This window comes from Salmo salar, chromosome 02 (assembly GCF_965601325.2).
Source record: "Salmo salar chromosome 02, fSalSal1, whole genome shotgun sequence".
In the NCBI taxonomy this organism is placed as follows: Eukaryota; Metazoa; Chordata; class Actinopteri; order Salmoniformes; family Salmonidae; genus Salmo; species Salmo salar.
The window spans coordinates 68,745,773-68,766,223 of NC_138292.1; the positions used below are offsets into that span (position 1 = coordinate 68,745,773).

General features: G+C 36.5%; 1 protein-coding gene across 1 annotated transcript in view; it reads right to left on the reverse strand.

The window, feature by feature from the left end:
* LOC106564376 (arf-GAP with dual PH domain-containing protein 1) overlaps positions 1-18,850 on the reverse strand; it is a 112,213-nt gene extending 93,363 nt beyond the window's left edge. Inside the window, exon 1 of the mRNA XM_045708390.2 lies at positions 18,446-18,850. Coding sequence (XP_045564346.1) covers positions 18,446-18,533 — 88 coding nt within the window. The 5' untranslated portion in view covers positions 18,534-18,850. The remainder of the gene's footprint in view (positions 1-18,445) is intronic.
* Between the last annotated feature and the right edge of the window lie 1,601 nt (positions 18,851-20,451).

A 20,451-nucleotide genomic window follows, 5' to 3' on the forward strand; every position in this document is an offset into this window, starting at 1 on the left:
CCCTATACATATCTACGTCTATAGATCCAGTATCCCTGTACATTATAATATGGTACTGACCCTGTACATAGCATGTTTACCCCTATACATATCTACCTCTATAGATCAAGTATCCCTGTACATTATAATATGGTACTGACCCTGTATATAGTATGTCTACCTCTATACATATGTACCTCTATAGATCCAGTATCCCTGTACATTATAATATGGTACTGGAACTGACCCTGTATATAGTATGTTTACCCCTACACATATCTACCTCTATAGATCCAGTATCCCTGTACATTATAATATGGTACTGACCCTGTATATAGTATGTTTACCCCTATACATATCTACCTCTATAGATTCAGTATCCCTGTACATTATAATATGGTACTGACCCTGTATATAGTATGTTTACCCCTATACATATCTACCTCTATAGATCCAGTATCCCTGTACATTATAATATGGTATTGGAACTGACCCTGTATATAGTATGTTTACCCCTATACATATCTACCTCTATAGATCCTATATCCCTGTACATTATAATATGGTACTGGAACTGACCCTGTATATAGTATGTTTACCCCTATTCATATCTACCTCTATAGATCCAGTATCCCTGTACATTATAATATGGTACTGACCCTGTATATAGCATGTTTACTCCTATACATATCTACCTCTATAGATCCAGTATCCCTGTACATTATAATATGGTACTGACCCTGTATATAGTATGTTTACCTCTATACATATCTACCTCTATAGATCCAGTATCCCTGTACATTATAATATGGTACTGACCCTGTATATAGTATGTTTACCCCTATACATATCTACCTCTATAGATCCAGTATCCCTGTACATTATAATATGGAACTGGAACTGACCCTGTATATAGTATGTTTACCCCTATACATATCTACCTCTATAGATCCAGTATCCCTGTACACTATAATATGGTACTGACCCTGTATATAGTATGTTTACCCCTATACATATCTACCTCTATAGATCCAGTATCCCTGTACATTATAATATGGTACTGACCCTGTATATAGTATGTTTACCCCTATACATAACTACCTCTATAGATCCAGTATCCCTGTACATTATAATATGGTACTGACCCTGTATATAGTATGTTTACCCCTATACATATCTACCTCTATAGATCCAGTATCCCTGTACATTATAATATGGTACTGACCCTGTATATAGTATGTTTACCCCTATACATATCTACCTCTATAGATCCAGTATCCCTGTACATTATAATATGGAACTCACCCTGTATATAGTATGTTTACCCCTATACATATCTACCTCTATAGATCCAGTATCCCTGTACATTATAATATGGTACTGGAACTGACCCTGTATATAGTATGTTTACCCCTATACATATCTACCTCTATAGATCCAGTATCCCTGTACATTATAATATGGTACTGGAACTGACCCTGTATATAGTATGTCTACCTCTATACATATGTACCTCTATAGATCCAGTATCCCTGTACATTATAATATGGTACTGGAACTGACCCTGTATATAGTATGTCTACCTCTATACATATCTACCTCTATAGATCCAGTATCCCTGTACATTATAATATGGTACTGGAACTGACCCTGTATATAGTATGTTTACCCCTATACATATCTACCTCTATAGATCCAGTATCCCTGTACATTATAATATGGTACTGACCCTGTATATAGTATGTTTACCCCTATACATATCTACCTCTATAGATCCAGTATCCCTGTACATTATAATATGGTACTGACCCTGTATATAGTATGTTTACCCCTATACATATCTACCTCTATAGATCCAGTATCCCTGTACATTATAATATGGTACTGACCCTGTATATAGTATGTTTACCCCTATACATATCTGCCTCTATAGATCCAGTATCCCTGTACATTATAATATGGTACTGGAACTGACTCTGTATATAGTATGTTTACCCTTATACATATCTACCTCTACAGATCCAGTATCCCTGTACATTATAATATGGTACTGACCCTGTATATAGTATGTTTACCCCTATACATATCTACCTCTATAGATCCAGTATCCCTGTACATTATAATATGGTACTGACCCTGTATATAGTATGTTTACCCCTATACATATCTACCTCTATAGATCTAGTATCCCTGTACATTATAATATGGTACTGGAACTGACTCTGTATATAGTATGTTTACCCTTATACATATCTACCTCTATAGATCCAGTATCCCTGTACATTATAATATGGAACTCACCCTGTATATAGTATGTTTACCCCTATACATATCTACCTCTATAGATCCAGTATCCCTGTACATTATAATATGGTACTGGAACTGACCCTGTATATAGTATGTTTACCCCTATACATATCTACGTCTATAGATCCAGTATCCCTGTACATTATAATATGGTACTGACCCTGTATATAGCATGTTTACCCCTATACATATCTACCTCTATAGATCCAGTATCCCTGTACATTATAATATGGTACTGGAACTGACCCTGTATATAGTATGTCTACCTCTATACATATCTACCTCTATAGATCCAGTATCCCTGTACATTATAATATGGTACTGGAACTGACCCTGTATATAGTATGTTTACCCCTATACATATCTACCTCTATAGATCCAGTATCCCTGTACATTATAATATGGTACTGACCCTGTATATAGTATATTTACCCCTATACATATCTATCTCTATAGATCCAGTATCCCTGTAAATTATAATATGGTGCTGACCCTGTATATAGTATGTTTACCCCTATACATATCTACCTCTATAGATCCAGTATCCCTGTACATTATAATATGGTACTGACCCTGTATATAGTATGTTTACCCCTATACATATCTACCTCTATAGATCCAGTATCCCTGTACATTATAATATGGTACTGGAACTGACTCTGTATATAGTATGTTTACCCTTATACATATCTACCTCTATAGATCCAGTATCCCTGTACATTATAATATGGTACTGGAACTGACCCTGTATATAGTATGTTTACCCCTATACATATCTACCTCTATAGATCCAGTATCCCTGTACATTATAATATGGAACTCACCCTGTATATAGTATGTTTACCCCTATACATATCTACCTCTATAGATCCAGTATCCCTGTACATTATAATATGGTACTGACCCTGTATATAGTATGTTTACCCCTATACATATCTACCTCTATAGATCCAGTATCCCTGTACATTATAATATGGTACTGACCCTGTATATAGCATGTTTACCCCTATACATATCTACCTCTATAGATCCAGTATCCCTGTACATTATAATATGGTACTGACCCTGTATATAGTATGTTTACCTCTATACATATCTACCTCTATAGATCCAGTATCCCTGTACATTATAATATGGTACTGACCCTGTATATAGTATGTTTACCCCTATACATATCTACCTCTATAGATCCAGTATCCCTGTACATTATAATATGGTACTGGAACTGACCCTGTATATAGTATGTCTACCTCTATACATATGTACCTCTATAGATCCAGTATCCCTGTACATTATAATATGGTACTGGAACTGACCCTGTATATAGTATGTCTACCTCTATACATATCTACCTCTATAGATCCAGTATCCCTGTACATTATAATATGGTACTGGAACTGACCCTGTATATAGTATGTTTACCCCTACACATATCTACCTCTATAGATCCAGTATCCCTGTACATTATAATATGGTACTGACCCTGTATATAGTATTCTTACCCCTATACATATCTACCTCTATAGATCCAGTATCCCTGTACATTATAATATGGTACTGACCCTGTATATAGTATGTTTACCTCTATACATATCTACCTCTATAGATCCAGTATCCCTGTACATTATAATATGGTACTGACCCTGTATATAGTATGTTTACCCCTATACATATCTACCTCTATAGATCCAGTATCCCTGTACATTATAATATGGAACTGGAACTGACCCTGTATATAGTATGTTTACCCCTATACATATCTACCTCTATAGATCCAGTATCCCTGTACATTATAATATGGTACTGACCCTGTATATAGTATGTTTACCCCTATACATATCTACCTCTATAGATCCAGTATCCCTGTACATTACAATATGGTACTGACCCTCTATATAGTATGTTTACCCCTATACATATCTACCTCTATAGATCCAGTATCCCTGTACATTATAATATGGTACTGGAACTGACTCTGTATATAGTATGTTTACCCTTATACATATCTACCTCTATAGATCCAGTATCCCTGTACATTATAATATGGAACTCACCCTGTATATAGTATGTTTACCCCTATACATATCTACCTCTATAGATCCAGTATCCCTGTACATTATAATATGGTACTGGAACTGACCCTGTATATAGTATGTTTACCCCTATACATATCTACGTCTATAGATCCAGTATCCCTGTACATTATAATATGGTACTGACCCTGTACATAGCATGTTTACCCCTATACATATCTACCTCTATAGATCAAGTATCCCTGTACATTATAATATGGTACTGACCCTGTATATAGTATGTCTACCTCTATACATATGTACCTCTATAGATCCAGTATCCCTGTACATTATAATATGGTACTGGAACTGACCCTGTATATAGTATGTTTACCCCTACACATATCTACCTCTATAGATCCAGTATCCCTGTACATTATAATATGGTACTGACCCTGTATATAGTATGTTTACCCCTATACATATCTACCTCTATAGATCCAGTATCCCTGTACATTATAATATGGTACTGACCCTGTATATAGTATGTTTACCCCTATACATATCTACCTCTATAGATCCAGTATCCCTGTACATTATAATATGGTATTGGAACTGACCCTGTATATAGTATGTTTACCCCTATACATATCTACCTCTATAGATCCTATATCCCTGTACATTATAATATGGTACTGGAACTGACCCTGTATATAGTATGTTTACCCCTATTCATATCTACCTCTATAGATCCAGTATCCCTGTACATTATAATATGGTACTGACCCTGTATATAGCATGTTTACTCCTATACATATCTACCTCTATAGATCCAGTATCCCTGTACATTATAATATGGTACTGACCCTGTATATAGTATGTTTACCTCTATACATATCTACCTCTATAGATCCAGTATCCCTGTACATTATAATATGGTACTGACCCTGTATATAGTATGTTTACCCCTATACATATCTACCTCCATAGATCCAGTATCCCTGTACATTATAATATGGAACTGGAACTGACCCTGTATATAGTATGTTTACCCCTATACATATCTACCTCTATAGATCCAGTATCCCTGTACACTATAATATGGTACTGACCCTGTATATAGTATGTTTACCCCTATACATATCTACCTCTATAGATCCAGTATCCCTGTACATTATAATATGGTACTGACCCTGTATATAGTATGTTTACCCCTATACATAACTACCTCTATAGATCCAGTATCCCTGTACATTATAATATGGTACTGACCCTGTATATTGTATGTTTACCCCTATACATATCTACCTCTATAGATCCAGTATCCCTGTACATTATAATATGGTACTGACCCTGTATATAGTATGTTTACCCCTATACATATCTACCTCTATAGATCCAGTATCCCTGTACATTATAATATGGTACTGGAACTGACTCTGTATATAGTATGTTTACCCTTATACATATCTACCTCTATAGATCCAGTATCCCTGTACATTATAATATGGAACTCACCCTGTATATAGTATGTTTACCCCTATACATATCTACCTCTATAGATCCAGTATCCCTGTACATTATAATATGGTACTGGAACTTACCCTGTATATAGTATGTTTACCCCTATACATATCTACCTCTATAGATCCAGTATCCCTGTACATTATAATATGGTACTGGAACTGACCCTGTATATAGTATGTCTACCTCTATACATATGTACCTCTATAGATCCAGTATCCCTGTACATTATAATATGGTACTGGAACTGACCCTGTATATAGTATGTCTACCTCTATACATATCTACCTCTATAGATCCAGTATCCCTGTACATTATAATATGGTACTGGAACTGACCCTGTATATAGTATGTTTACCCCTATACATATCTACCTCTATAGATCCAGTATCCCTGTACATTATAATATGGTACTGACCCTGTATATAGTATGTTTACCCCTATACATATCTACCTCTATAGATCCAGTATCCCTGTACATTATAATATGGTACTGACCCTGTATATAGTATGTTTACCCCTATACATATCTACCTCTATAGATCCAGTATCCCTGTACATTATAATATGGTACTGGAACTGACTCTGTATATAGTATGTTTACCCTTATACATATCTACCTCTATAGATCCAGTATCCCTGTACATTATAATATGGTACTGACCCTGTATATAGTATGTTTACCCCTATACATATCTACCTCTATAGATCCAGTATCCCTGTACATTATAATATGGTACTGGAACTGACCCTGTATATAGTATGTTTACCCCTATACATATCTACGTCTATAGATCCAGTATCCCTGTACATTATAATATGGTACTGACCCTGTATATAGCATGTTTACCCCTATACATATCTACCTCTATAGATCCAGTATCCCTGTACATTATAATATGGTACTGACCCTGTATATAGTATGTCTACCTCTATACATATGTACCTCTATAGATCCAGTATCCCTGTACATTATAATATGGTACTGGAACTGACCCTGTATATAGTATGTTTACCCCTATACATATCTACCTCTATAGATCCAGTATCCCTGTACATTATAATATGGTACTGACCCTGTATATAGTATGTTTACCCCTATACATATCTACCTCTATAGATCCAGTATCCCTGTACATTATAATATGGTACTGACCCTGTATATAGTATGTTTACCCCTATACATATCTACCTCTATAGATCCAGTATCCCTGTACATTATAATATGGTACTGACCCTGTATATAGTATGTTTACCCCTATACATATCTACCTCTATAGATCCAGTATCCCTGTACATTATAATATGGTACTGGAACTGACTCTGTATATAGTATGTTTACCCTTATACATATCTACCTCTATAGATCCAGTATCCCTGTACATTATAATATGGTACTGACCCTGTATATAGTATGTTTACCCCTATACATATCTACCTCTATAGATCCAGTATCCCTGTACATTATAATATGGTACTGACCCTGTATATAGTATGTCTACCTCTATACATATGTACCTCTATAGATCCAGTATCCCTGTACATTATAATATGGTACTGGAACTGACCCTGTATATAGTATGTTTACCCCTATACATATCTACCTCTATAGATCCAGTATCCCTGTACATTATAATATGGTACTGACCCTGTATATAGTATGTTTACCCCTATACATATCTACCTCTATAGATCCAGTATCCCTGTACATTATAATATGGTACTGACCCTGTATATAGTATGTTTACCCCTATACATATCTACCTCTATAGATCCAGTATCCCTGTACATTATAATATGGTATTGGAACTGACCCTGTATATAGTATGTTTACCCCTATACATATCTACCTCTATAGATCCAGTATCCCTGTACATTATAATATGGTACTGGAACTGACCCTGTATATAGTATGTTTACCCCTATACATATCTACCTCTATAGATCCAGTATCCCTGTACATTATAATATGGTACTGACCCTGTATATAGCATGTTTACCCCTATACATATCTACCTCTATAGATCCAGTATCCCTGTACATTATAATATGGTACTGACCCTGTATATAGTATGTTTACCTCTATACATATCTACCTCTATAGATCCAGTATCCCTGTACATTATAATATGGTACTGACCCTGTATATAGTATGTTTACCCCTATACATATCTACCTCTATAGATCCAGTATCCCTGTACATTATAATATGGAACTGGAACTGACCCTGTATATAGTATGTTTACCCCTATACATATCTACCTCCATAGATCCAGTATCCCTGTAAATTATAATATGGTGCTGACCCTGTATATAGTATGTTTACCCCTATACATATCTACCTCTATAGATCCAGTATCCCTGTACATTATAATATGGTACTGACCCTGTATATAGTATGTTTACCCCTATACATATCTACCTCTATAGATCCAGTATCCCTGTACATTATAATATGGTACTGGAACTGACTCTGTATATAGTATGTTTACCCTTATACATATCTACCTCTATAGATCCAGTATCCCTGTACATTATAATATGGAACTCACCCTGTATATAGTATGTTTACCCCTATACATATCTACCTCTATAGATCCAGTATCCCTGTACATTATAATATGGTACTGACCCTGTATATAGTATGTTTACCCCTATACATATCTACCTCTATAGATCCAGTATCCCTGTACATTATAATATGGAACTGGAACTGACCCTGTATATAGTATGTTTACCCCTATACATATCTACCTCTATAGATCCAGTATCCCTGTACATTATAATATGGTACTGACCCTGTATATAGTATGTTTACCCCTATACATATCTACCTCTATAGATCCAGTATCCCTGTACATTATAATATGGTACTGACCCTGTATATAGTATGTTTACCCCTATACATATTTACCTCTATAGATCCAGTATCCCTGTACATTATAATATGGTACTGGAACTGACTCTGTATATAGTATGTTTACCCTTATACATATCTACCTCTATAGATCCAGTATCCCTGTACATTATAATATGGAACTCACCCTGTATATAGTATGTTTACCCCTATACATATCTACCTCTATAGATCCATTATCGGTGTACATTATAATATGGTACTGGAACTGACCCTGTATATAGTATGTTTACCCCTATACATATCTACGTCTATAGATCCAGTATCCCTGTACATTATAATATGGTACTGACCCTGTATATAGCATGTTTACCCCTATACATATCTACCTCTATAGATCCAGTATCCCTGTACATTATAATATGGTACTGACCCTGTATATAGTATGTCTACCTCTATACATATGTACCTCTATAGATCCAGTATCCCTGTACATTATAATATGGTACTGGAACTGACCCTGTATATAGTATGTTTACCCCTATACATATCTACCTCTATAGATCCAGTATCCATGTACATTATAATATGGTACTGACCCTGTATATAGTATGTTTACCCCTATACATATCTACCTCTATAGATCCAGTATCCCTGTACATTATAATATGGTACTGACCCTGTATATAGTATGTTTACCCCTATACATATCTACCTCTATAGATCCAGTATCCCTGTACATTATAATATGGTATTGGAACTGACCCTGTATATAGTATGTTTACCCTATACATATCTACCTCTATAGATCCAGTATCCCTGTACATTATAATATGGTACTGGAACTGACCCTGTATATAGTATGTTTACCCCTATACATTTCTACCTCTATAGATCCAGTATCCCTGTACATTATAATATGGTACTGACCCTGTATATAGCATGTTTACCCCTATACATATCTACCTCTATAGATCCAGTATCCCTGTACATTATAATATGGTACTGACCCTGTATATAGTATGTTTACCTCTATACATATCTACCTCTATAGATCCAGTATCCCTGTACATTATAATATGGTACTGACCCTGTATATAGTATGTTTACCCCTATACATATCTACCTCTATAGATCCAGTATCCCTGTACATTATAATATGGTACTGACCCTGTATATAGTATGTTTACCCCTATACATATCTACCTCTATAGATCCAGTATCCCTGTACATTATAATATGGTACTGACCCTGTATATAGTATGTTTACCCCTATACATATCTACCTCTATAGATCCAGTATCCCTGTACATTATAATATGGTACTGGAACTGACTCTGTATATAGTATGTTTACCCTTATACATACCTACCTCTATAGATCCAGTATCCCTGTACATTATAATATGGAACTCACCCTGTATATAGTATGTTTACCCCTATACATATCTACCTCTATAGATCCAGTATCCCTGTACATTATAATATGGTACTGGAACGACCCTGTATATAGTATGTTTACCCCTATACATATCTACCTCTATAGATCCAGTATCCCTGTACATTATAATATGGTACTGGAACTGACCCTGTATATAGTATGTCTACCTCTATACATATGTACCTCTATAGATCCAGTATCCCTGTACATTATAATATGGTACTGGAACTGACCCTGTATATAGTATGTCTACCTCTATACATATCTACCTCTATAGATCCAGTATCCCTGTACATTATAATATGGTACTGGAACTGACCCTGTATATAGTATGTTTACCCCTATACATATCTACCTCTATAGATCCAGTATCCCTGTACATTATAATATGGTACTGACCCTGTATATAGTATGTTTACCCCTATACATATCTACCTCTATAGATCCAGTATCCCTGTAAATTATAATATGGTGCTGACCCTGTATATAGTATGTTTACCCCTATACATATCTACCTCTATAGATCCAGTATCCCTGTACATTATAATATGGTACTGACCCTGTATATAGTATGTTTACCCCTATACATATCTACCTCTATAGATCCAGTATCCCTGTACATTATAATATGGTACTGGAACTGACTCTGTATATAGTATGTTTACCCCTATACATATCTACATCTATAGATCCAGTATCCCTGTACATTATAATATGGTACTGGAACTGACCCTGTATATAGTATGTCTACCTCTATACATATGTACCTCTATAGATCCAGTATCCCTGTACATTATAATATGGTACTGGAACTGACCCTGTATATAGTATGTCTACCTCTATACATATCTACCTCTATAGATCCAGTATCCCTGTACATTATAATATGGTACTGACCCTGTATATAGTATGTTTACCCCTATACATATCTACCTCTATAGATCCAGTATCCCTGTAAATTATAATATGGTGCTGACCCTATATATAGTATGTTTACCCCTAAACATATCTACCTCTATAGATCCAGTATCCCTGTACATTATAATATGGTACTGACCCTGTATATAGTATGTTTACCCCTATACATATCTACCTCTATAGATCCAGTATCCCTGTACATTATAATATGGTACTGACCCTGTATATAGTATGTTTACCCCTATACATATGTACCTCTATAGATCCAGTATCCCTGTACATTATAATATGGTACTGGAACTGACCCTGTATATAGTATGTCTACCTCTATACATATCTACCTCTATAGATCCAGTATCCCTGTACATTATAATATGGTACTGACCCTGTATATAGTATGTTTACCCCTATACATATCTACCTCTATAGATCCTGTATCCCTGTAAATTATAATATGGTGCTGACCCTATATATAGTATGTTTACCCCTATACATATCTACCTCTATAGATCCAGTATCCCTGTACATTATAATATGGTACTGACCCTGTATATAGTATGTTTACCCCTATACATATCTACCTCTATAGATCCAGTATGCCTGTACATTATAATATGGTACTGACCCTGTATATAGTATGTTTACCCCTATACATATCTACCTCTATAGATCCAGTATCCCTGTACATTATAATATGGTACTGGAACTGACCCTGTATATAGTATGTTTACCTCTATACATATCTACCTCTATAGATCCAGTATCCCTGTACATTATAATATGGTACTGACCCTGTATATAGTATGTTTACCCCTACACATATCTACCTCTATAGATCCAGTATCCCTGTACATTATAATATGGTACTGACACTGTATATAGTATTCTTACCCCAATACATATCTACCTCTATAGATCCAGTATCCCTGTACATTATAATATGGTACTGACCCTGTATATAGTATGTTTACCTCTATACATATCTACCTCTATAGATCCAGTATCCCTGTACATTATAATATGGTACTGACCCTGTATATAGTATGTTTACCCCTATACATATCTACCTCTATAGATCCAGTATCCCTGTACATTATAATATGGAACTGGAACTGACCCTGTATATAGTATGTTTACCCCTATACATATCTACCTCTATAGATCCAGTATCCCTGTACATTATAATATGGTACTGACCCTGTATATAGTATGTTTACCCCTATACATATCTACCTCTATAGATCCAGTATCCCTGTACATTATAATATGGTACTGACCATGTATATAGTATGTTTACCCCTATACATATCTACCTCTATAGATCCAGTATCCCTGTACATTATAATATGGTACTGGAACTGACTCTGTATATAGTATGTTTACCCTTATACATATCTACCTCTATAGATCCAGTATCCCTGTACATTATAATATGGAACTCACCCTGTATATAGTATGTTTACCCCTATACATATCTACCTCTATAGATCCAGTAACCCTGTACATTATAATATGGTACTGGAACTGACCCTGTATATAGTATGTTTACCCCTATACATATCTACGTCTATAGATCCAGTATCCCTGTACATTATAATATGGTACTGACCCTGTATATAGTATGTTTACCCCTATACATATTTACCTCTAAAGATCCAGTATCCCTGTACATTATAATATGGTACTGACCCTGTATATAGTATGTTTACCCCTATACATATCTACCTCTATAGATCCAGTATCCCTGTACATTATAATATGGTATTGGAACTGACCCTGTATATAGTATGTTTACCCCTATACATATCTACCTCTATAGATCCAGTACCCCGGTACATTATAATATGGTACTGGAACTGACCCTGTATATAGTATGTTTACCCCTATACATATCTACCTCTATAGATCCAGTATCCCTGTACATTATAATATGGTACTGACCCTGTATATAGCATGTTTACCCCTATACATATCTACCTCTATAGATCCAGTATCCCTGTACATTATAATATGGTACTGACCCTGTATATAGTATGTTTACCTCTATACATATCTACCTCTATAGATCCAGTATACCTGTACATTATAATATGGTACTGACCCTGTATATAGTATGTTTACCCCTATACATATCTACCACTATAGATCCAGTATCCCTGTACATTATAATATGGAACTGGAACTGACCCTGTATATAGTATGTTTACCCCTATACATATCTACCTCTATAGATCCAGTATCCCTGTACATTATAATATGGTACTGACCCTGTATATAGTATGGTTACCCCTATACATATCTACCTCTATAGATCCAGTATCCCTGTACATTATAATATGGTACTGACCCTGTATATAGTATGTTTACCCCTATACATATCTACCTCTATAGATCCAGTATCCCTGTACATTATAATATGGTACTGGAACTGACTCTGTATATAGTATGTTTACCCTTATACATATCTACCTCTATAGTTCCAGTATCCCTGTACATTATAATATGGAACTCACCCTGTATATAGTATGTTTACCCCTATACATATCTACCTCTATAGATCCAGTATCCCTGTACATTATAATATGGTACTGGAACTGACCCTGTATATAGTATGTTTACCCCTATACATATCTACCTCTATAGATCCAGTATCCCTGTACATTATAATATGGTACTGGAACTGACCCTGTATATAGTATGTCTACCTCTATTCATATGTACCTCTATAGATCCAGTATCCCTGTACATTATAATATGGTACTGGAACTGACCCTGTATATAGTATGTCTACCTCTATACATATCTACCGCTATAGATCCAGTATCCCTGTACATTATAATATGGTACTGGAACTGACCCTGTATATAGTATGTTTACCCCTATACATATCTACCTCTATAGATCCAGTATCCCTGTACATTATAATATGGTACTGACCCTGTATATAGTATGTTTACCCCTATACATATCTACCTCTATAGATCCAGTATCCCTGTAAATTATAATATGGTGCTGACCCTGTATATAGTATGTTTACCCCTATACATATCTACCTCTATAGATCCAGTATCCCTGTACATTATAATATGGTACTGACCCTGTATATAGTATGTTTACCCCTATACATATCTACCTCTATAGATCCAGTATCCCTGTACATTATAATATGGTACTGGAACTGACTCTGTATATAGTATGTTTACCCTTATACATATCTACCTCTATAGATCCAGTATCCCTGTACATTATAATATGGAACTCACCCTGTATATAGTATGTATACCCCTATACATATCTACCTCTATAGATCCAGTATCCCTGTACATTATAATATGGTATTGGAACTGACCCTGTATATAGTATGTTTACCCCTATACATATCTACCTCTATAGATCCAGTATCCCTGTACATTATAATATGGTACTGGAACTGACCCTGTATATAGTATGTCTACCTCTATACATATGTACCTCTATAGATCCAGTATCCCTGTACATTATAATATGGTACTGGAACTGACCCTGTATATAGTATGTCTACCTCTATACATATCTACCTCTATAGATCCAGTATCCCTGTACATTATAATATGGTACTGGAACTGACCCTGTATATAGTATGTTTACCCCTATACATATCTACCTCTATAGATCCAGTATCCCTGTACATTATAATATGGTACTGACCCTGTATATAGTATGTTTACCCCTATACATATCTACCTCTATAGATCCAGTATCCCTGTAAATTATAATATGGTGCTGACCCTATATATAGTATGTTTACCCCTATACATATCTACCTCTATAGATCCAGTATCCCTGTACATTATAATATGGTACTGACCCTGTATATAGTATGTTTACCCCTATACATATCTACCTCTATAGATCCAGTATCCCTGTACATTATAATATGGTACTGACCCTGTATATAGTATGTTTACCCCTATACATATCTACCTCTATAGATCCAGTATCCCTGTACATTATAATATGGTACTGGAACTGACCCTGTATATAGTATGTTTACCTCTATACATATCTACCTCTATAGATCCAGTATCCCTGTACATTATAATATGGTACTGACCCTGTATATAGTATGTTTACCCCTACACATATCTACCTCTATAGATCCAGTATCCCTGTACATTATAATATGGTACTGACCCTGTATATAGTATTCTTACCCCTATACATATCTACCTCTATAGATCCAGTATCCCTGTACATTATAATATGGTACTGACCCTGTATATAGTATGTTTACCCCTATACATATCTACCTCTATAGATCCAGTATCCCTGTACATTATAATATGGTACTGACCCTGTATATAGTATGTTTACCCCTATACATATCTACCTCTATAGATCCAGTATCCCTGTACATTATAATATGGTACTGACCCTGTATATAGTATGTTTACCTCTATACATATCTACCTCTATAGATCCAGTATCCCTGTACATTATAATATGGTACTGACCCTGTATATAGTATGTTTACCCCTATACATATCTACCTCTATAGATCCAGTATCCCTGTACATTATAATATGGAACTCGAACTGACCCTGTATATAGTATGTTTACCCCTATACATATCTACCTCTATAGATCCAGTATCCCTGTACATTATAATATGGTACTGACCCTGTATATAGTATGTTTACCCCTATACATATCTACCTCTATAGATCCAGTATCCCTGTACATTATAATATGGTACTGACCCTGTATATAGTATGTTTACCCCTATACATATCTACCTCTATAGATCCAGTATCCCTGTACATTATAATATGGTACTGACCCTGTATATAGTATGTTTACCCCTATACATATCTACCTCTATAGATCCAGTATCCCTGTACATTATAACATGGTACTGACCCTGTATATAGTATGTTTACCCCTATACATATCTACCTCTATAGATCCAGTATCCCTGTACATTATAATATGGTACTGGAACTGACTCTGTATATAGTATGTTTACCCTTATACATACCTACCTCTATAGATCCAGTATCCCTGTTCATTATAATATGGTACTGACCCTGTATATAGTATGTTTACCCTTATACATATCTACCTCTATAGATCCAGTATCCCTGTGCATTATAATATGGAACTCACCCTGTATATAGTATGTTTACCCCTATACATATCTACCTCTATAGATCCAGTATCCCTGTACATTATAATATGGTACTGGAACTGACCCTGTATATAGTATGTTTACCCCTATACATATCTACCTCTATAGATCCAGTATCCCTGTACATTATAATATGGTACTGGAACTGACCCTGTATATAGTATGTCTACCTCTATACATATGTACCTCTATAGATCCAGTATCCCTGTACATTATAATATGGTACTGGAACTGACCCTGTATATAGTATGTCTACCTCTATACATATCTACCTCTATAGATCCAGTATCCCTGTACATTATAATATGGTACTGGAACTGACCCTGTATATAGTATGTTTACCCCTATACATATCTACCTCTATAGATCCAGTATCCCTGTACATTATAATATGGTACTGACCCTGTATATAGTATGTTTACCCCTATACATATCTACCTCTATAGATCCAGTATCCCTGTAAATTATAATATGGTGCTGACCCTATATATAGTATGTTTACCCCTATACATATCTACCTCTATAGATCCAGTATCCCTGTACATTATAATATGGTACTGACCCTGTATATAGTATGTTTACCCCTATACATATCTACCTCTATAGATCCAGTATCCCTGTACATTATAATATGGTACTGACCCTGTATATAGTATGTTTACCCCTATACATATCTACCTCTAGAGATCCAGTATCCCTGTACATTATAATATGGTACTGGAACTGACCCTGTATATAGTATGTTTACCTCTATACATATCTACCTCTATAGATCCAGTATCCCTGTACATTAAAATATGGTACTGACCCTGTATATAGTATTCTTACCCCTATACATATCTACCTCTATAGATCCAGTATCCCTGTACATTATAATATGGTACTGACCCTGTATATAGTATTCTTACCCCTATACATATCTACCTCTATAGATCCAGTATCCCTGTACATTATAATATGGTACTGACCCTGTATATAGTATTCTTACGCCTATACAAATCTATACATAAATATCTTGCCTCCCTGCCTTTGACAAAGTAGGCACTGCTTATCAGAGTTAGGCATCAGCGCTCACCTAAAAAGCCCATAATTATGCCATTGGTTTAAATATGTCATTGTTTTGGGGCAGAATTAAGTGAGGTCTTATGTGTTGTTGGAGGTGCGTCTTGGTCAGTTTAGCTCAGAAAATGCCACCCTCGCCAATCTCCATGCATAGGCGGCCACCTAATCCTGCCTTATGAACGGGCCAGTGTTGTGCCGCAAATCTCCCCCCTGCCAGAATTCTCCCCCCCCCCCCTTCCCGTTCTTCATTATTGCGACTTGCTAGTTGAGATTTCTGCACTTCGCTCCATTGTCAGTTTAGCCTACATTTCACTGATCTTAGTAGCGGAAAGCATTTTTGTCTGCAGTTTTCGGGTTTGGCTATTTCTTTCAAGTGTATGTGGCGGTTCTAGCTTGTATGGCGCCCTAGGAGAACCCCCCCTTCAGCGCCCGCCCGGACCCGGGGGCGGCATCTACTCCCTCCTCTATGTTTAATCTAACACACATACATGAATTATTCATTTCGGTTGCCTATCCTGACGTGAAGTTTGTTCCATAGAAAGTATTTGACTCTGATGTGTGCCACAGAAAGTATTTGACTCTAGCCACCCAATTAAGGAAATTAGAAGGTAGGGTCTGGCAGGGGGGGATTTTCGGCACAACACCTGTACAGCTCCTAACCTTAACCCCTAACAAATAGACCTAGCTAACATTAGCCACAACAAATTGGAATGCGTAACATGTCATAAGTTTAGCAAATTCGTAAAATATTGTACGAATTACATTTCAGAACATATTGTACAAATTGCAATTCGTAACATATCATACGAAATGGAGACGGACATCCACAAATGAAGACGAAACATAACATATCATACCAAATGGTGTTTCTGATTTAAGTACAGAATAATATGAAATGCTCTGAGACCAGGTTGCAGACTGAAGCCCACAGACATACATACTTTTGGAAACAATATGCTTACTTTTTGCACCGTTAGGCTGCAAAATGCAAGTAGGCCTATTCTGCTCCTACATTTCCCAGAGCAACTCAAATAGGCCTAAAATAGGCTAAAGGTATTTTTCCACCTGTACATGTCAGCGCCTGTTGCATGCCAACTCCCACCCTCTCTCATCTACAATGTCTAGGCTAGAAGGTTCTTTGCAGCAAAGCCAGAACATCAGTAGCACATTTCTATTTACCAGGCGCGCCACAGTCTGCGCACGCGTCGTTCCCTGGCTTTTGAATGATCTCTTTCAAGAGACGACCAACTCTCTCGTTCCCAGGCATTTCCAATCCTTTAAATCAGTCCTGAACCGAGAAGACAACCGACAAATCACAGCATAAAAGTGTGTCTTCGGGTGGGTCCTCGGCTGCCTACACACGCAGGCGGTAGCCTAGACACGAGAGGATGAGGTATGCCAGACTCAACTGAAATAAAAAGAAAAATAAACTTCCACTCAAATCGATTCTTCCGTTCGGTCCATTCAGTGAAACACTTGCATGGTTCCCAACTTCAGTTTTGTGCGAACTCCCTGTCCTTGATAAAAAGGATTTGTCACAACTTGTTGTTGGTTGAGCCTCTCTCTCCGACACCTTTCCGAGAGGGTGTGTGTGAGGGGAGGGAGCCTAACCTACACTCGGGAAGTGAACTGCCGGTTTTGTTCAGACTTGCTGTTCCGCATAATTGTAGGGTGCTCAATCAGATAAGAAAATGACTGTTCTCTAAAGGTTGTAGTGCCACATTCCACCGCTAGATGGTAGCAGTCCACCAGCAAGGAGAAGTCGCGCATAGTTCAGTAGCGCTCCAAGGACCTGCTATTACAGGACCTTGTACTCTCTATTGCTCCTCTGACCTGTCCTTGCACCCTATCGATCGACAAATGTGGTCAGAAGGTGTGTGTGTGTGTGTGGGGGGGGGGGGGGGGGGGGGGGCTCTCCATGGTGCTGAATCTCAAGCGTGATGGAATCCCAGGTCACAGTGTTGGAGAAGCTACTCTGAAAATATAATTTACCAAGCTACAAAATAGGCTACTTCCCACTGGAAAAAGTTAAGATGCACTACATCTACCCTTAATAAGAAAAATATGGCATACTTATCTTAAGTTACTTTGAAAAAGTAGTTTACATCCAAACTACTTCTTGAAAAATGGTCATATCTAAATCTGAAATGTCATAGACTACAAATTGCAAGACAGATCCCTCTGGGGTCAAATGTTCCCATAGTCTATTAAACCCCAAAACTGTTCTTAGGCAGGTCTTATGCTGAAAAATAACCAACATTATTCCCTACCTCACCCATATTTATTTTATTTTTGCACCTCGGGGGTTTGTGGTATATGGCCAATATCTGCCTTGTGTCGTGGGTAAGAACAGCTCTTAGCAGTGGTATATTGCTTAATTAACTACTGAAAACACTACTTAGATTTGAATTTAGTTCAACTACCACCAAGCTATTACAAAATGTACTTACTAGTTGATCTGCATGTAGTTGACTTCTCCCCACCACATGGCTCACATAGCCCCCCACCAATCCCAATGTATGTTCATGCACAACTGTATGTGAGGGACAGTCATAATATTGGGTATATTATAAGACGTAAAAAATAAATTATATTAGACATGGTTATGCTGGCCTACAACCTTATTCCTTTATTGGTATTGAAAGTAAAGAATTAAATCTAGCTTATTGCTTTTGTTGAATCTGCCCCATGCGCCAAAGCACATTACAGCACAATACGCTAGAATTATATATTTTTTTGTATCTATACCGAGCTACTGGAGTAAGTAATGGTTATTTTAAGTGCCGGAGTGAACATTTTTTATTTGTTGTGCAACATTTGTTATCGTTGAGCAGGAGGAGTCAGGGCAATAAGTGAGACAAATGGGTGTTATTTAACGGCTAGATGAGCAAACCGGGCTTGACGTGACTTTGTTCTACCACACCGGATTTCCACGGTGACAGCAAACGCTAATGTTCACCACGGCCCGTTAACGAAAGCTAATTTGTCAAAAACGGGACAGTATAGGCTAGCGTTTTATCTTCGAGCCGCTGCCGCCCTGTGGAATGTAGAATGGAATTTAGATTTTAGATTCAGACCCTTAACGATTCTTCTTACAGTTTTGGAATGGGTGGCCAGTAATAAACTGGTCCTGAACATCTCTAAAACTAAGAGCATTGTATTTGGTACAAATCCTTCCCTAACCT